The 17,983-nt window shown below is 41.0% G+C and overlaps 4 protein-coding genes and 1 long non-coding RNA gene across 6 annotated transcripts; 3 read left to right on the top strand and 2 right to left on the bottom strand.

The window, feature by feature from the left end:
• The first annotated feature begins 21 nt into the window (after window positions 1–21).
• On the top strand, window positions 22–6,647 carry LOC133150298 (TRAF3-interacting JNK-activating modulator). Of its 2 annotated transcripts, none has more exons than XM_061272746.1 (14): window positions 22–214; window positions 949–1,335; window positions 1,959–2,049; window positions 2,143–2,191; window positions 2,583–2,610; window positions 2,697–2,726; window positions 2,953–3,048; window positions 3,420–3,491; window positions 4,120–4,278; window positions 4,607–4,744; window positions 4,822–4,957; window positions 5,101–5,234; window positions 5,694–5,810; window positions 6,284–6,647. In XM_061272746.1, the coding sequence occupies exons 2-14, from the start codon at window positions 973–975 to the stop codon at window positions 6,512–6,514; spliced, it is 1,644 nt and encodes a 547-aa protein (XP_061128730.1). In that variant the 5' UTR covers window positions 22–214; window positions 949–972; the 3' UTR covers window positions 6,515–6,647. The 2 variants fall into 2 exon arrangements, with proteins under 2 accessions (XP_061128730.1, XP_061128729.1); XM_061272745.1 differs by having other exon boundaries at window positions 23–210.
• LOC133150305 (uncharacterized) lies at window positions 5,535–12,297 on the bottom strand. The gene is made up of 3 exons (XR_009713751.1): window positions 11,178–12,297; window positions 8,498–8,568; window positions 5,535–6,429 (listed from the first exon to the last, which is right to left on the bottom strand). It is a non-coding gene; the product is annotated as an uncharacterized LOC133150305 (long non-coding RNA).
• On the top strand, window positions 7,218–10,215 carry dnase1l1l (deoxyribonuclease I-like 1-like). Its single transcript, XM_061272751.1, has 8 exons — window positions 7,218–7,371; window positions 7,440–7,528; window positions 7,604–7,690; window positions 7,760–7,881; window positions 9,153–9,265; window positions 9,352–9,509; window positions 9,604–9,700; window positions 9,979–10,215. The coding sequence occupies exons 1-8, from the start codon at window positions 7,231–7,233 to the stop codon at window positions 10,057–10,059; spliced, it is 888 nt and encodes a 295-aa protein (XP_061128735.1). The 5' UTR covers window positions 7,218–7,230; the 3' UTR covers window positions 10,060–10,215.
• Window positions 10,500–12,978, top strand: LOC133150302 (lamina-associated polypeptide 2, isoforms beta/gamma-like). Its single transcript, XM_061272750.1, has 6 exons — window positions 10,500–10,893; window positions 10,999–11,100; window positions 11,742–11,773; window positions 11,887–11,912; window positions 12,095–12,151; window positions 12,366–12,978. Exons 1-6 carry the CDS (start codon window positions 10,812–10,814, stop codon window positions 12,586–12,588), a joined length of 522 nt encoding a protein of 173 aa, XP_061128734.1. The 5' UTR covers window positions 10,500–10,811; the 3' UTR covers window positions 12,589–12,978.
• Window positions 12,979–13,983: 1,005 nt separating this feature from the next.
• Window positions 13,984–17,255, bottom strand: si:ch211-150o23.3 (uncharacterized). The gene is made up of 7 exons (XM_061272747.1): window positions 16,884–17,255; window positions 16,586–16,624; window positions 16,201–16,509; window positions 15,369–15,677; window positions 14,942–15,256; window positions 14,461–14,610; window positions 13,984–14,312 (listed from the first exon to the last, which is right to left on the bottom strand). The coding sequence occupies exons 1-7, from the start codon at window positions 16,912–16,914 to the stop codon at window positions 14,269–14,271; spliced, it is 1,197 nt and encodes a 398-aa protein (XP_061128731.1). The 5' UTR covers window positions 16,915–17,255; the 3' UTR covers window positions 13,984–14,268.
• Between the last annotated feature and the right edge of the window lie 728 nt (window positions 17,256–17,983).

Raw genomic sequence — 17,983 nt, 5'->3', positions numbered from 1 at the left:
AATGCATCAGTTTGGCATGAGTGGCTGTTGAGATAGAGGAACATATGACGTGGTGGTCCTCTTCACTTCCTGAAAAAGTATGCTCAGTAGAAAGAGTTATGTGAGAAGGACGAGACAGCCTGAACCTCAATTTAAAGATTTGGGGGGTAGGGAAAGGATGATTTCTGAATAGCTGCATGAAGTGTTTTCCAGTCTGGATGAAATGGCGTGGTAGGTAGGCTTCTAATTGCTGCATCCTGAGATAACTTTTCTTAAACTGTGCACTTTCTTGCACATTTCACCATTCAGCACGCAGTGTTTACCACACCACAAATACCCTCACTAGTTGCACTATCCGTTGTTATAATTTGGTGTATTTACGCTAAATAAAATAGTTGTGTGGCGCTGCATTTACAATATACACGTACAGTGCTTGTGGGTTACTTTACATATTCAGTAGCCATATTGAATAAACACAAACACAGAGCCAAACAGATGCTAATTTCTTAGAGCCTTGGTAACATCAAGTGCATCCCCTAAAATTGTCATAAAACTGCTATTAATTTTTGTGGAACTATACAGCAATAGTTTGTGTTACTTTGTTAGTGTGCAACTTTTATGTTACAAACATACATACATTTGTACTATGCATTACGTATGATTTTTCTACACGCTGGTACAGATACTTTGTCCTATTATAGGACTACTACTACTTGTTACTCCTGAGCATTTTGATCCAAGATGCTACAAGCAAAATACACATGCATACAGGTTGGGCCTCGTAGTGTAACTAGTGCAGCGCTGTAGTGTACTACAATAAGGGTTCATTGCGTAATGGGGGAACATTATTTGTATGATACTAGATGGATTTCAATGATATCTATTACACTAAAAAAGAGAAAGTAAAAAAAAAAAAAAAAGAAGTCTCTTCGTGATGTGTACGCGTAACGTCTGTGTGTGGGCGTGTAGGCAGTGGGTTTGCTGACCCGGGTTATGGACGTGCTTTATCTCCGCGGACTCCAAGTATCATCCCCCGTGAGAGACTTTGATCGCAAAAAGGAGATCAGAGCAGAGAAACATGAGCAGCTACGAAGACGCACGAACGTGACGTCATGCCGGATTCCAACGAGAGACTACGACACAGCGCTGCTTAAACTCACACTGAAGAACAAGCGACAAGTGGAGTTTATGAAGAGGAGATCGCTGCCTCTGTTGCCCATCACCCGAAGAGACTCTTTGTTCTCGAGCATCTCCACCTGCTATTCTTCATCCTTTTCCTCTCCGTGGAACACGTCAGATTGGATTAGCCTGCAGAGCAGCCTCAGTGACGGTGGGCGCCCGGACACGGACGACCGCGTGAGTGTTTCCCTTTCATCACTTGACACGACAAGTGCCAAAAGTCCTTAACGACAAGTCGTGTCAAAATGAATGATGCTGCTTGAAGTACAAATAGTGAGTAAACTCCTGTACTTAATAGGAAAAAAACAACCAAAATATTATTATGTTTAACCCATTGAAACTACATGTGCTCGTACTAAGTTTCAAAATACTAATCTGGCTGACAATAACCACTGGAAAAATAAATATTTTAGAGACTTGACAGAGAATCAGAAGCGTATGGTGTTTAGGCTCGAGACAAGAGTCACAGTCAATGTACAAAAATGATCTATAATGAGGCATGGATGGGGAATATCTTCTGCAAATCTGTTGCGTCATCATTTGTAATGCAACTGGGTTCATGATCCTCCATGTAGATTGTCTCTGTTTTTCTGCTGAAGTACCTTTAGACTCGTGTTGTCATCCACGAAGGTTGAAAAAAGTAATCAGCTTTGTTTGACAAAGATGTATACCGTAGAAAGTACAGATGTGTGTTTTCAAATGTGACACTGATGTCTTGTATCAATATATTGATAAATATCACCCAATGTAATGATGTGAAATGAAAGTGAGGCACTCACACCCTCTTCTTGCTTCCCCAGATGATAATGAAGATGATGGTGCACGATGAAGCCTCCACAGAAGTGATTAAGGTGAAAAAGAGCGCGCATGAAATGGAGCGTGTCCACAATGGTGGGTAGATGAGTGATTCTTTAGTACTGTTTGTATTGAAGTATTTGCAGTGTTGCTTTCTGATTAAATATGATTTTTTTATCGTTTACCAAGATGCACACACTTCCCACAAAAGGATGAGAGAATCTTGTGTCCAGACAGAGTGAGTGTCATCCCTTTGATTCCGCTCTACAAAACTTACAGTGCAATGAAATAACAAAAAGTATTTACAGTTTTCCTTTAGCCTTGGTGGTCTGTATGGTCTAAATGATTTTATTTCAGATCGTCAGTTTTTTTTTTTTTGGGCCATTCAAACTATGAGAGACCCCATTACTGCACGTCGGAAGGGAAATCTCGTAAAACCTCCCAAGATCGAATGTGACTTTAGAGTAAACAAACTTAGCGGAAAAACAAGTGACAATTTTTGGTTTGTTTTTAGTAGAAAAAAAATGTCAAAAAGAAAAGGCATGGATGGAGGGAAGTTTCATCCATTCACTCACTCATCCATCCATCCATCAAAAAATTTAAAAATATTTGTTTTTCCACTTATGCAGGTCAGGCCTTGTGACCATCGAAGAATCAGTGAGTTTACAAACAATATTTTCCTATTTTTACCATTACAGTAATACATCATAACAAATGTATACATCATAATTAATATTTTCCAGGATATTCTGCAGTTACAGAACTACATGGAGGTGAGCTCAGATTTTGCCCCTACTATATTTTGTTGTTAAAGGTGTAAACGGAAGGACTTAAACATGTTTAGGACTTAAACCAACAAAGTTACTCATGTTTTTATGAGACTACACAAAGCAAGTATTTGAATAGAGGTGTGTAGACTTTTTGCATCCGCTGTATTTCACGACACTATCAAGATGGCTTCACGACTCTAACCTCGTCTGACCCCGTTCCTCCATCAAGGAGGGCCTGTTGAGGGAGATGGCCATCAAGAAGAAAGTGGAAATGCTGCAGCAGTGTTGCACACAGCTGCAGAAGACCTTGAGCACATTACGGAAGGTAAGTGCGACCATTCCTACGCAGCGGAGGAATGCCTGTCACCTCAGGAAGGCCGACAAGCTCTGTGGTTTCCTGTCTCAACTCTTGTCTCTACCGATGAGCGCAAGTTGTTAATTTTACACGGTGGGGGGGCTTTTGGGTGGCTTTGTTTGATAAAAAAAAATGTAGATCAACTGGATCAGATAGCAGTCCATTTAAATGTACTCTGACTTGCCTTAACTTTGACTATCCATTGATTGAAATGGAAGAATTTTCATTTGACTTAAAAAATGGCCTTTATGTATTTGGTCATGAAATGTCATCCTTCCACATGACCCATTTCATTTCAAGCTGCAGCATTACAGCTAGTCGTTTCCTTTCTAAACCCGCAGGCTCACGGCAATGAGGATGTGCTGAGAAACAAGATTAAGCTTCTGGAGACACAGCTGCAAGCTTGTCTTGAGGTAAAAAAAAAAAAAAAAAAAAAAAAAAAAGCACCAGAACATTTTTGAGTTTTTCACAGAGGTAACTAAGTTGACCACAATCTATTATATTATATTGGTCAAATTTGATGTGGCCAACTTTGAAAACTGGATTTCTCAATCCAAACTGTTGCCAACGGGTAACAGGTAGGTAGCATTTGAACAATGAACACATTATAAGCAAAAATTATCCAGCCAAGCATTCAATAAAATGAAGAAAAGATTAAAAAGCTAATATACTAGTACAGATCCCTGTACTAGTATATTATACTTATTATTATACTTATTATCAAGAGTCTGAAAATATTTGTTGGAATAATGTAGCTTCTTTTTTTCCCTAAATTTGGTTGATTAAAATGTATAATTTGTGTTGTTAGTAATTTATGAATACATAAATGATCTACATACTGTAAATAATTAAATAATAATGTAAGCATCTCACATCTTTTGGTCAATTGAGTTTATTATAAATAATACAAAAAGTAATGGTGAATTATTTTGTTACGATTTAAATCAGAAAATTGCACACACGGACACACACACACACATGCACACACACGGACACTTTCAGCGCATCAGTGGATTTGACAAAGCATGTGTATCGTTGTAGAGGTTTCCCAAGGAGGTGTCAAATAAACTGGCGCTCGAAATTAAGAAGCAGAACATAACGTTTGAAGAAGCGATTGAGAAGGTCACCCAGGGGAAAGAGGAGGAACTCAGCAAAATTGTCCCACTTATGTCTTTGAAGAATCCAGACATTCAATCCCAGGTACGTATATTTACGTCTTTTTCACGTGGGAGGGTAAAGAAGGAATGAAAATGGAGTTTATATTTTGTATCGGATTAGTTACAGATTTTAGCGAGTCCATTTTTTTCTAATAGTTTCCAATTCAGGCGGTACAGTTAGCACATTTGCCTCAGAGTTCAGGGGTTCAGGCTTCAATTGTGGCTCTTGTCTTCCTGTGTGGAGTTTGCATTTTCTCCCTGTGTGGATTTCCTCTGGGTTCTCCAGTTTTCCTCCCACATTCCAAAGACGTGTGGTGGGCCGCTTACTGGTACTAATAGCACCCAGTTTTTCCAAACCAATGTGTCACCAGGAAGCGCTGAATACTGCAAAATCGGACGTCCTGAGGCTGCAGAACCTTTACGAGGAGCTGTCTCTCACAAGTCAAAAACTTAGGCAGGAGCTGGAAGTAAGCAGTGAACGAACACGAGAGCAGGAAGTACAGCTTGAGGTTGGCACACATACGCCTTCGTATCTGCTGTATGAGTGGTCCGACATTTTAACTGTCAAGTGCGGGTGTGCTTGCAGCTGTCCAGGGCCAGAGAAACCACATTGACTGAAGAGCTGGTGTCACTGAGACAACAGAAGAATGAGCTGTTGTTCCATAAAAGCCTCCAGGAGGAATATCAACAATTTGTGAAGGACCAAAAGCAAAATTTAAGTGGTAAGCCCCCCCCCCCCAACCCCCCCCCCCCCCCCCACACACACACAAAAACACACATGCCTTTAATCTGCTCAGAGGGAAACAGACAGAAGTGGCAAATGTATTCATACGATTATTGCTCTGTATTATTGCTCTGGTTTTAGACGGCAGCGTCGAGAGACGGGACGTGAGCATTCAGAGCGCACCAGAAGAAAGAGAGACATCTCCAAAAGGGGACTGCGACGTCGAGGAGAAGCTTCATTACACTCAGGAGGAACTCCGCCTCAAAGAGAAGGAGGTGACTAGGATAGGTCCTTTTGAATCAGCGCTAGATGTCTAAGAGCCTTGTGTTTTCGTTAGTTGTCAGGCGACTTCATGGAGGATGACATGACCGGGGCGGGCAAAGGTTGGCGCTGAAGGGCCACGTTTGATTTCTAAAATATTAAAGTCTACTAGCTTAATGCTAATATTTAGTGGGAAATGCCACCGATAGGAATATGTATAGTGTCAGTCCTATTGGCAATCTTATAACTCTTTGAGCAATAGTAATAATAATGTACCTTTTGCTTGTTTGGACACCACTGATACATTACAACCATTTTTGTTTTTTGGGGTTTTTTTTTTTGAGGGGGGGACACATTCATTAGCATTTCCATTCATTTCAAGGGTTAAAGATGATACATGATGTGCAGAATATTAGATATTTCAAAGACTCTAAATTGCTCTAAATTGTTTGTCAATGTGAATGATCGCACAGTGCGAGGCCCTGCAGACTGAGCTGCATACCATGGAGCAAGAATTTCTGTCAAGTCAGAATCGACTGTCGCAGTGGAGGGAAGAACTTGGGCAACCTGGCCACCACCACAAAAAAGCCGTAAGCTCTGTGTATGTGTGTGTGTGTGTTGTTCTGTGTGTGTGTGTGTGTGTGAGATTAAGGGCTATTTAAATAAATTTGACTTGACTTAAACAATGAACCGTGGCCTGGGTATTATGGCCTTTAGTTTGTATCACTCAAAAGGGTTTGAATGCCTGCTTGTTTATGTGCCTTGGTATTATTTGGCTGTCATCCAATCCAAGGTTTACCCTGCCTCTCGAAAAGAAAACTCCAACTGTGGTCACAGAAATAGCTTGAATCTGACAAATGTAATAATGAATAAAAATATAATGAAAATTAACTATGAAAACCAAATTGAATTGCGGTTTGAAAGAATTATTTTTATGGAAAAAAAACACAAGGCATGCCTGGGCAAAAATCATGGTATCTCTTGAAAAGTTTGTAAATAATTTTCCCCGTGTGTATCCAGAATACCTGCGGAGAGCTGAAGCATTTCTTGCCTCTTTGTGCAGATGTGGCGTGTAGCACGATGGAGTCCGTGCTTGCTCCTCTTTCTGCTGCTGTTGCTGCTGTTGCTGCTCCTGCTGCTGTGGGTTGTGACCGGATTTGCCATATTGCAGCCGTGGCGTCCACTTTTCGGGGAGAAACTAGAAGAATTCTATTTTGACATGGGGAAACGAATAGAGAATTATTTCTTGCAAATGGTCTCCCCCAAAAATTCAGGCTGTTTTAGGCCAGTGTGACCATGTCACAGTTGGAGGATTGTCGTCCTTCACTTTTCAAATGTCTAACATTTAAAGGTTTTTGTGTTAGTTGTTGATATTTTCTAGAAATGCAAATGTGTGTGATAATAAATATATATTTTTTACAATAAAAGCAATCTCTTACTTTTTGTTTTAATAGATTACTGCCATCTCTACTCCTATTTGTGTTTTATTATTACTGTTAAATATGTATATGAAATAATGATGATCATCATCCTACTAAAAGGATGACTATAACAATATTAATAACCATAATGATCATCTATTTTAAATTGTGAGATCGGATCAGTTTACCACTTTTTTCCTGTCAGACATGTACTAAAATATTCCAGCTCAGAAATGATTTAGATTGCTCTCGTGTGGACAGCAGCTCCCGTGAAACACAGAATCTATTGTCTAATTGCACTCAAACTGACTTTTTATTTTTTAAAAGAGACAACACACTCAAAGGTGAATTGTGTTTGTAGTCATTGTTGATTGTATGGAGGGGCTTTTAACAGTTCCAGATAAAGCTCTATTATCATCTGGCACTGACACAGCACATCCAGCACACAAATGTGCAGTTTACCTGCACGTTCCCTGTCACGCATCCCACCCTGGCTGGACTTTGCTCAAAGTGGAGGTAAGAGGATTCACTGGGCCAGTGAGGAGGGCATCACGGAAAATTTTCTTTCATTTACAGGGCAATAATCGAGATGAGGACTGCGAGTCTGCTCTGTGCGGTGTGGCTGTGTACGTTCAATGTGGCTTCTTCCCTGAAGATCTGCGCTTTTAATGTTCAAAGCTTTGGAGAATCTAAGGCCAACAACAAGAAGGTTATGGGGATTCTACTGAAGGTACACATCCGAGCAACATTGTCATAAAACTGCACAGATGATTTTTGTCTGATTGTTTTCTTCCCAAGATTCTTTCCCGATGCGACTTGAGTCTCATTCAGGAAGTCCGTGACTCAAAAGGACGAGCAATACAAACTTTGGTGAAAGATCTTAACAGGTTTGTCAGACTGAAAGACTTTTAAAGAAGACAAGCAGTTTCTAACGAAATTCACGCACTGCTGACTTCCCAAAGATTTGACGAATCCAACTCATATTCCTACGTAGAAAGTGAGAGGCTGGGAAGGAAAACCTACAAGGAACAGTACGTCTACATTTACAGGTAAAAACAGTTGGCAGGGTAAAAGGTCAATCTGATGACACCGTTTGACCCCCCTCATCATCTCCACAGAAACAATGTGCTGAAAGTGAAGGAGCAGTATCAGTATGCTAAATTAGAGGCGCAGGGCACTAATGACACAAACGTCTTCTCCAGAGAGCCTTTCATCGTTCGCTTTCACTCCCCGACCACTCGTAAGATTCCGACACGACACAGTCCTACACTACAATGCACAACATGAGTTTGAAATGGAAGAAGCTTCGAAATAAAAACACTGGTACAGTGGTGCCTTGAGATACGGGCGACCCAACTAATGGGTTTTTCTGGGATTTTTTTTTTGCTTTGCCATGCGAGCAAAAGCTCATTTCATATCAAGCAGCAGTTTGGCAGAAAGTAAACAATCCCACCCCCCTCCAGGCTAATTAGTAGTACTATCTTTATTGTTGCGTAATAACTCATTAAGGAACAGCTATTGGAACCAGACTTTACAATACTCACACATCCTCTGTGTAATATTACAGCAGTTTACTGACTTACAGTAGTTATGAAATTAATCATTTGTCAGTAGGAATGTCCTACACCGCTTCCTAGTGGCCAAACTACACCAGAAAGTGCTGCATTGAATTAATCATGCTCCACAAACTGCCAATTACATTACATTTAGTTGTGCTATTATTACTCGTTTTGGGGTTTTTTTAGAAAGAAAATATTCCCTTGTTCGTGGTGGTGGGGTTTTCTGGAACGTTTTAAAGGCACCACTGTAATATACAGCAAGGACTAATGTAATGAAGTGATGATGATTACATTTACCTTGTTTTTTGGGGTGCTGTCTTTCTTCACTGTGGCGGGCCAAGGAAGTGGAATGAGATTGTGGAGATGGACTGAAAAAGAAAGCTGGCAGTCAGACCCAGAGTAATGAAATAACATGCATTATACCATATACTATACAGTTGGTAGAATGTTTTACATCATTTATAGACAAAGCAGTGTACAGTACTTAGCAAATACATAAGGGTCTGTTAACATGAAGTGATTCCATGCTTCTGTTTTAATTTCAGGGAGCTCTCTGTATTTTGAACAGGAATGAGTTATTTCAGACTAAATTCATATTTTTATACCCAAATTGGACTCAGAGTTAATCAAACAAGAATGGAATTCAACCACTAAAAGAATATTTTCTCATTAGGAATACAAGTAACTATTATTTGATATTAATTAATTCACAATAAAGTTAGTGGCTGTTTTCATTGTTTTATTTGTAACAGTACATTTGAAAATTCATAGATAACATGAACTTTTTGGGTAATGACTAATGGTGTTAATTTATGGAATTTGTGACCTTACATTAGATATTCAGTAATTGATTTATTACAGCGTCCATGAAACATGCTTTATTATTTTGTTCAATAACTAACTAATAGAGAATCATCGTCACATGACGGCAATCACAGTATTTATGTTGTAGTCACGAAGGATCTCGTCTTCATTGGCCAGCACACAAGTCCCAAAAGTGCCATGAAGGAGATGGATGAGTTGTATAACGTGTTCAAGGAAATCTACAGAAAGTGGGACACGGAGGTGCTTTTTTTTTTTTTTTTTAATTCCTAAATTTACATGCATGGCAGTCCACGTACTTAATGATGTGAAACTTTCCACCGAGCCAGAATGTGATGATCTTGGGCGACCTGAACGCCGCCTGCGGCTATGTCACCATCAAGGGCTGGCGAGCTGTTCGCCTGAGAAGCGACCCAAAATTTCGGTGGCTGATCGGAGACGAGCAGGACACGACGGTCCGGGAGAAGACGCACTGCGCGTACGACAGGTGGGAAATTGGTGGCACACACTGTCTTAGTCAAGTACTGACCAGCAATGGCAAGATGATTCAGGATTTGGATCTATTTTAATCCCCAATTCAGGATCATCGTCCATGGACGTGACATTATTTCCACCATAGTGCCTGGCTCGGCTCAGCCGTTCAATTTTAAAGAGGCTTTCCACCTGACAGAGGAGGAGGTGAATGTGTTTCACAACAGCAACTTCATGTATTGAGGGGATTTTTGTGGGTATTGTGTTGAATTTTTACTAAGTGGAAATATTTGGGTCATTCCCAAGGTGACTTGAATGATGTGAACGATTTAAATTTTGAGAACAGTATAAATACTATGTCATGTTGAATGCGATATTTGAATGAACGATAAACAACCTGTAATGGAACTTTTCTATGGTATTTGAATTACTTAGAGGTGCCCGTTTATGAAATGTTTCAACAGCTCTTTGTGTTTAAACTTTAGGCCCTAGGGGTGAGTGACCATTTCCCTGTCGAGGTCGACCTGAAGCCAAAGCACCATTACCTACTGCGCAGTGAGCTGTAGACTGAGATGTACTTGGAATCACCCGCACTTTACTTTTACCTATTAATTAATTAAAAACATTATTCAAAATGTGCCTCAATACCAGCATTGACTGTATATTATTGGTTATTGCTTAATGGTGTGACTTTTGTGCCTCTGCCCTCAATTCAGCATTCAACAAACAGTATCTGAACATTAAAACTTTTGAGTGAGTTGGGTTTTTTTTTTGTGGGAAAAAAAAAGGAGTAAAGAAATGCATTCTTGTCCTACATCTGGTTAGGTCCTGTATTTACATTGCTGCATTTAAATTGTCCAACCCTGCGTCGACTACCCCAGAGGTCAATAACCAACACTTGATGATTACCACAAGAAGCCACATGGCGACGCTGCGTTTAGAAAGGACCGTTTATAAAAAGGGACGGGGCAAAACGCTGACGTTAACACTCAGGAGGTACGGTTGATTTTATGACTAGAGCAAAAACGACGGGCGGATTTCAAAGAACTTTTATTGCCGTTGAAGTGTGAATGGAAATACGATTTAAAATTGGGGAGCAGCATAAACGCTCAGGAGATGCGACTGTTTAGTTTGTTTATTTTTTTAAATCAAGGTGAAAAATATCCGAGGGGTGCAGCGTTGGACTGAAAAGCGCTCGGACGAAAAGCAGCGGAATAAAGGAGCGCCCCCAGTTTTTGCGAGAGCTAGCTTTTCATTTTTAGCAGTCGAGACTATCAGATATTACACTATACGTAAGACTGTAAATTACAGACGCATTATGTATACATTGAGCAGCAAGTCAACAGATGAGCTCCGATTCCTTCTTGACGAATACGGGATCAAGCATGGTCCTGTCGTCGGTGAGCAGTGAACCACACGCGTGTGACAGTATTATGTTTTCAATGGGGTTATCTTCTCTGCTGTATTGTTATTCTCGCTCATAATATGCCTCTCTCATATTCAAGACTCCACCCGAAGTCTGTACGAGAAAAAAATTAGAGAAGCCATGGCCAAAGAGAAACGAGTTTATCCGAAAAAATCGGACAAAACCTACTACAGAGAAGAAGGTAAAACACGCACAACAGAAAACATCAGGCCAACACTTTTGACCTGTCACATTCTGCCACCAAAAAGTTCATATCACCTTTATGGAACAGCTTTACGGGGACTGGAAGTAGTTGTGTTCAACCGCATAGGAGGCTAATCCAGCTATTTCAGCGGCAGTTGCAGAAATTTGGTGTGGCCCAATCTTGACACGCAACATGCCCCACCCACAAACTATGGGCGAAGTCATCGACTAAATGTGTTAGGACGATTATTATTTATTCTAGTGCATTGCGCTAAATGTGAATAAAGATGGGTGGTTGGTCAACATTTGTGTGTTGGAAACCAAGTGATTGATCGACACGTTGGAAACTTTTGACACGGGACATGTTTCCAAGCCGCAAATATTTTGCAGAGGTCGCCATATGCCTCACCTGTGCAACTCTACATATGACCTCAAGAGCTCGAGGGGATGAAGCATAACTTTCTACTCCAAACACAGACCATCTGGATGTAGTTACCCCACTTTGTAGCTCAATAATACAACTTCCATCGACTTGGGTATTGGAATGCACAAGAAAATGACCATGTCAAACAGGATGCTTTTTGGTCCATCTGTAAGTTGCATAGCTTGTAACGTGTCCTTTTTTCATTCCGATTTCAGAGGAGGAAGTGACATATGTTTACAGTCCACCTGTAAGTAAGGCATGCATATTCGATCTCCAAAATATTTTCCTAATTGGTTGTGCTACTTTTTATTGCTGTTTATAATCAATATTTGTTTACTACAATCGTTTGTGCTGTTGTAGGTCAGAAGTCATTTGCCAGAAGACTAGTAAGTTATATTGCACAGTTTGCTGTAAAATTCATCTTAAAGGGGACATTAACAAAGATTTAAGTTCTGTTTTAAGTGTGGTAGAATTCTCCATCCTTTGTGTATTTTGCCCCAATTTTATGTTTGTTTATTTTTAAATCATATTTTGATTTGACTACTTAGTGTGCACTGTTTTTCTACAGTAGTCGACTTTACACGAGTGCCAAACCAGAGTGGACTGAGAGGGAAGTTCAACACGAGTGAGTACTTTGTTGAAAAATGTTAGCAATTATATTTGTTCAACTCTGATATTAGCTATATCTATATATAGATGCAATGTGTTGCCGTTAGGTCCTATATTATGTAAATTGACTCAGTGTCAAATCAGATAAGACACATGCTTTTGACTTTTTGAGGTCTTTGTGAACATGAAGTTACTGGCAAGTGTGTGACAAACCTCCTGTTGGTCTTTAGACGCTACACATACGACACTGCATCGTCGCCGTACACAAGCGCCAGGCTGAGAGCCACCGAAGGAAGACCTAAGAAATCTCATGAAGACATTCCCAAAGAACCTAAGTCATCCCGCTTCATCCCGGTCTGGGTCCAGTTGCTGTTCTTCCTCGTGGCAGCAGTCTTCCTCTACCTCGTCTTTGCCAACATGGAGACAAACGATTACATTAGGAAAATAGAATGATTTAAGCAAAACTATGCCCACTTTATAGGGCTGGTGTAGTTCAAATGACATATTTTATCACAGAGTGTTTTATTTTGTTTAATGCCCTTTTCGTGTCTTGTGACCAAGAAGAGGTCAGCACTACTGTTCATTGTTGCTTATTAGATTTAAAAGACAGTGGAACAGATGAGCTAAAGTTTAGATGTTTGCTTCATCAGTTTAGCTGCTAAACAAAAGTGCCTCAGCGGTTTTGTTACAAATTGCATGTCGTTTTAATGCAAATCCATACCTACAGATATTTGTACTCATGGATGGATTATTTTTCTACTATTCTAATCACACGGTTTTATCTGCTGACAAAATAATAACATTTCAAATTGAATAAATAAAGTCCAAGTTGGGTGTTAAGTGGGACATAGTCAACTCACATTTTAATCAACCGTGACATTTAAATGTCGATATGCAGCAATGTAAATAAAATAACAATAGTTTAAAAATACAAAAGCATTCTCTACATAAATCATTGACATTTAAATGTTGATATGCAGCAATGTAAATCAAATGACAATGTAATGGGTTAACAATACAGAAGCATTCTCTACATAAAGCATTGCTCTGAAGAACGGGGTACACAATAAATTAGTGGAGTTTGTCCTTAGAAGTCTGTTAATAAAACTAAATGTTAGTCACATTTTGCCACGAGCTAGTAGAAGCAGCTCGAAACAAGTGCGTTAATGCTGAATTGAGGCCGAACATTAACTTTGAACACAATGGCTGTATTTCAGTCCTCTCAGGGGCGCATGGCGCAAGGCTTAGATAAATATGAAGGGAAAGCATGGGCAAAATCATAACACTGGAGAACTGCTGTGTCCAACAGCTTGCAAGTAAAACGAAACCCTGTTTGCCATTTTACCAACCGATTCACCTGACAGTTTTTATACAAATTATTTAAGCATTTTGCTTGCTTATTGTTAAACCAAACAAACTAATTAGGCAACTACACTTTTGCTTAGACCATCAGCTGTAAACTGTAGTTAAAATTCAGTTACTGTATACCAGCCAACCATAACATTCTTACACACTACTGTATAATGATCCTTGTTTTTGGTGACGAATAAAACTAAGAAGTAACTTACTCGATTGAATTGGTACAAATATACTGCCTTATAATGAGAAGTTTGATTCATGGAATGAACTGAGGTGACCCTAACATTCAAACATCTTGTGATGTAAACTACGACCACAATCCTAATCACATCTGACAATGTCAGTGTAAAGTAACCATTCTAATTATCCAAGTGTTTGTAATGTGACATGGCTGGTTGGTATGGGTGCTGCAGGATGATGCTGCACGATTGGAACCATGACAGAAGTGCACAAACTTCCAAAATGTCACAATAATAATAGGCAACTATCAAAAGAATTGCTTGGTTGTTTAATTTCACACTTGATGGGTGGAGAGGCAGTCCAGCCATTACTAATTGCATAAAAGTCAATTTTCCATCAGATACGTCCTTCAAAGCTCAAGGCCCAAGTGTTTAAATTGCTAGGAAATATGCTGGTCATACAGAAAGACCCAGTAATCCGAAACTTCAAACATAGAAGAGAGCTTGTACTATCCAGACCATGAAGTGGTTGCAGGAGTGATTGCTGAGCAAGCCAACTGGCTCTCCGGTGCCAAATGAATCCATCGTCGTACAATCATAGCTTGTTAATTGATAAGGCAACATAAGTGTTTTCCACACCTGTAGATGGAAACATGTTGTTAGACTTTCATCTAAGCGTGTCTTGTTTTTGACAACACTGTATTTTAATGTTGATCAAAATGGTGATACTTGGAGAGCGAAATATTTCTCAGGGTGATACTTGTAAAATGTTTTGTGGACCACTTACAGGATCTGGTCTCTCGCTCCAGCTCAGAGGGATTCCTCTCCTTGTTGCACAACACCTTGGCCATAACGATAATTACGATGACAGCGATGACAAATGTCAGGCCAGACACAAGCCAGCTGATCATCACTGGACTCAGAACTGGATCTGGGTCTGAAAGTGGGAGAAATTTTTGTCAGTGACACAAGAACATCCCATTTAATGCTCAATATAAGTATTGGGGAACAAGAACTGACAGCAAATGCTGAGGCTGGCTGCAGAAAATACAAAATGTATCTGTCCCCATAGCATTAAAATTGCTAGACTGCACAATTCCACAAATAGCTTTACTATAATCACCACATTACGGTGTAAATTTCTTCATAAATATTTATCTGTCAACTGTCTCGTCTGTATGTCGTACCTTATCCTAAAGTGTCTTCAGACCGGGGTGCCCAAACAAAGAGGGCCAGATTTAGTGAGGTAAAAATGTGCGGGGGCTGACCTCTTATAGATATGGGCAGAGCTTGGCTCTCTCTGGAGACAAAGGTGCGTCCTCCAAGCTGGACCCGATACAGACAGTAGTAGTAACCCTCATTTGAGCTCTGGGCAACGGCGAAGGAAAAAGTGACGGCGGGGCCGAGGGCCGGCAGAGACTGGCGCACTGTTCCATTGGGGCGGATGAGTCGCAGCTGAAAGGAGCCTCCGGGGTACGGCTGCGGTGTGGAGCATGTGATGTTAAAACTGTGGCCCTTGATGACGGAACCAGCCGGGGCATCAGAGGACGTGTTGTACCAGTGCTGGGGGGTCAGGAGTTCCACTGTGATCACACCAAAGATGTTAAGAGCTTGTCTGTATCTCATGTAGAACCCTCTTATGTTTGATTTGATGTTTTCATTGGCCAAGACTAACACCTGCAGACTGTGACTTACCCACGGTGATGTTGACAGAGTTGCTTGGTGGAGAGCTGAGCATCTGAGAAGGTGAGCTGCCGCTGACCCTGTAACGACAGCTATAGCTGCCCTGCTGGAACGTCTTGATGTTGGGCAGAGTTATCGCCACCCGTGACTGACTCATCTCCGCCCTCTGCGTCACCACTGGTGTGGACAGGCCATGTCTGTACAGGTGGAAGTCACGGACGTGATGACCCGGCAAGACACTGCAGCTGAACCGAGCCGCCTCCCCAGACGAGAACACATTGTGAGGTGACGACAGGGAGAGGATGGGCATGAAAAGGGTACCTGTGTGGAAAACAGAGGGGAGTCACTAAACTTAGTACCTTTCACTCGAGAACATTTTATTGGGGGGAATTGCGATAACGCTCGGAATTGTTTTGGGTGAGAGACTGCGACTGACTAAAATGCCAACAAAAAGAGGAATTATAATATCATAAGTAGCCAGTATACAGGGCATGACAAAGCAATGTGAATGGTTGCTAAACAAGGGTTGCAAGTAGTTAAAGACTGTTATAATGTTTGTATTCTTACATTGTAAAATGTACTTTATTTACTCGTATAATTATATTTACACATCTACATACACAGGTGCATTTCAAGAAATGAGCATGTTGTACATAGAAATGATTTCAGGAGTTAAATTCAAAACGTGAAACAATCAGCTCAAAATAGTACCGTTGTATTCTATTTATTTATTTTATAGAATTTTGAAGATTGTTACTATTACGAATTTGGATAATATCCAGATTGACTTTTTGAAGCAGGCAAGGCAGCAGTGGCACCCGTGTTTAAATTAAGATCGTCCCACCTGAGCATTTCACCCCTGCATCATTTTCATGGGTGCAGTGGTGGTGACTGTGGAGGACGACGGCACAGCGGGTCAAACTGGACTCGTGCCCCGTGCACTGAACATGCCGCAGCCAGATCTCTCCACTGCCCGCACCAAAAGCCGCCCCGTGGACGGCTGACTCTGCCAAGCCGCAGGACAGCTCCAGGCACACCACGTCCGCCTCGCGGAGGTCCCAGCCGTGGTCGCACACCGTACCCCATTGGTTGTGTCGGAGAATCTCGACGCGGCCGGAACATTTGTTTTCCCCATCCACAAGTCTGATACGATCTGAGGACCAGAAACAACATTTACAAGGACCACGCTGCTTAGCTATGAATGGTGGGAGTTCCAAATCCTGGCTTACCCAAGGCGGTGACTTTGTCCCGCAGAACACCTAACAAACCTTGATGAAATGAGAAACTAAATTATCATCACGTGAACAACAATGTCAACTGCGTTGTTGAATTTAAAAGAACCACACCCAACAAGAATAATATCCAAACAACAGAAGTAATTGTTAATTTCTGCAAAACAGTGGTGTCAAGTTAAATTCCTCAACGATGAGAGGCAGCTGCAGGCCACAACATTGCGTAACTTCAGACAGCCTGGGCTAACAGCACGTTAGTCAATCTGAGCCTCGACAAGCACCCCAATAAACTTACCTGTTAGCAGAATGTGGAGGAATGTTAGCATAGTTTCCCCTCACCCTTCCATCCAACAGCGGGGTTGGAGCGGTGCCCGGCCGACGGCTGAGTGCTGAAAGACGCTACAAACACGCAGCATGTGCTAGCTTAGCAAGCGAAGTGAACTAATGCTGACCAAGTGGGGAGCTTTAACCTAATGCCTCGTACTATACCGCGGGAATGTCCACAAGCGATAGACATTTCCTGCTCATAAAAGCGACGCCAGTTACAGTAATGTCGACAGTGAGACAGTCAAAATAATCTGACATCCATATCGGAAATGTGTTGGGTCAAGAGTAGAGTTTATCCAAGCTGACCGGGTGTTAACGTTTCTCAAGGCAGCCGCTAGGGGTCAGCATTACACCGCAGTCTTCGTTCAAAACAATTATTTCAAACTTTAAAAGAATTTTTTAAAATGTTACAATTTAAAGAGAGTCCAGCAAGCTGAGCATTGGCAGTAATATAATACGTCTATATGTGAAAATGATGTCAGCACTAAAATGTACGCAACTTAAAGAATATTTTGTAATTCAAGGACTTTGGGGGATGCTAGAACTGGTCACCCCGTGGAGCTGGCTCCCTGTTGTCTTTCTACTCTCAGAAGGGAGGCAAGTATCGGTTCACGGCTTGGTTTGTCACATCCTGATATCACTCAGTGTGTGGAATGATTTATTGCTGGCAAAACTCATATGCACATTTATAAATACATTTGCCCGGCAAATCATTGAAAGGTTTTAAAATGGTCACGCTGTCTGACAACCCAAGCTGTTTTCTTGGGCGTTTGGAAATTTACTCGGAGTGCGCAATGGTTCAAGTTTGACCGTTTGGAAATTTAGCGTGTTGCTCGATTGCTGTTCGGAAATTCATAGTGCAGCAAAAGCTGAGTGACACCGTGTACCTCGAAGTACACAACACATCGGTGCGACGTTCGGAAATTGATGAGTGTAAAGCGCACTCTCCCTCCAAACACGCCCACTCATTTGGATATTGTATTATTACCAATTGGAGGTTTTATAGTAGATCAAGCTGTCCTTTCTTACAAGTTCCAAGTTAGAACTTGTAACGCTCTAAATAGAAAA

The sequence above is a fragment of the Syngnathus typhle genome, linkage group LG2 (assembly GCF_033458585.1).
Source record: "Syngnathus typhle isolate RoL2023-S1 ecotype Sweden linkage group LG2, RoL_Styp_1.0, whole genome shotgun sequence".
NCBI classification, from domain to species: Eukaryota; Metazoa; Chordata; class Actinopteri; order Syngnathiformes; family Syngnathidae; genus Syngnathus; species Syngnathus typhle.
Note: the sequence above shows the minus strand (reverse complement) of the source record. Positions and strands in the feature narration are given on the sequence as shown.

What these genes read in the sequence shown, in the direction of transcription:
- LOC133150298 (XM_061272746.1), top strand. Translation starts at nt 973, where the DNA reads ATGGACGTGCTTTATCTCCGCGGACTCCAAGTATCATCCCCCGTGAGA. An exon ending in AGCAGGAAGTACAGCTTGAG is followed by an intron (nt 4,745 to 4,821) that starts GTTGGCACACAT and finishes GTGTGCTTGCAG; the next exon opens with CTGTCCAGGGCCAGAGAAAC. An exon ending in GCCACCACCACAAAAAAGCC is followed by an intron (nt 5,811 to 6,283) that starts GTAAGCTCTGTG and finishes CTCTTTGTGCAG; the next exon opens with ATGTGGCGTGTAGCACGATG.
- dnase1l1l (XM_061272751.1), top strand. Translation starts at nt 7,231, where the DNA reads ATGAGGACTGCGAGTCTGCTCTGTGCGGTGTGGCTGTGTACGTTCAAT. An exon ending in CAGTACGTCTACATTTACAG is followed by an intron (nt 7,691 to 7,759) that starts GTAAAAACAGTT and finishes TCATCTCCACAG; the next exon opens with AAACAATGTGCTGAAAGTGA. An exon ending in ACAGAAAGTGGGACACGGAG is followed by an intron (nt 9,266 to 9,351) that starts GTGCTTTTTTTT and finishes CCACCGAGCCAG; the next exon opens with AATGTGATGATCTTGGGCGA.
- LOC133150302 (XM_061272750.1), top strand. Translation starts at nt 10,812, where the DNA reads ATGTATACATTGAGCAGCAAGTCAACAGATGAGCTCCGATTCCTTCTT. An exon ending in CATATGTTTACAGTCCACCT is followed by an intron (nt 11,774 to 11,886) that starts GTAAGTAAGGCA and finishes GTGCTGTTGTAG; the next exon opens with GTCAGAAGTCATTTGCCAGA. An exon ending in GAGAGGGAAGTTCAACACGA is followed by an intron (nt 12,152 to 12,365) that starts GTGAGTACTTTG and finishes GTTGGTCTTTAG; the next exon opens with ACGCTACACATACGACACTG.
- si:ch211-150o23.3 (XM_061272747.1), bottom strand. Translation starts at nt 16,914, where the DNA reads ATGCTAACATTCCTCCACATTCTGCTAACAG. An exon ending in TCTGCCCATATCTATAAGAG is followed by an intron (nt 14,611 to 14,941) that starts GTCAGCCCCCGC and finishes TCCCACTTTCAG; the next exon opens with ACCCAGATCCAGTTCTGAGT. An exon ending in GGAGCGAGAGACCAGATCCT is followed by an intron (nt 14,313 to 14,460) that starts GTAAGTGGTCCA and finishes TTCCATCTACAG; the next exon opens with GTGTGGAAAACACTTATGTT.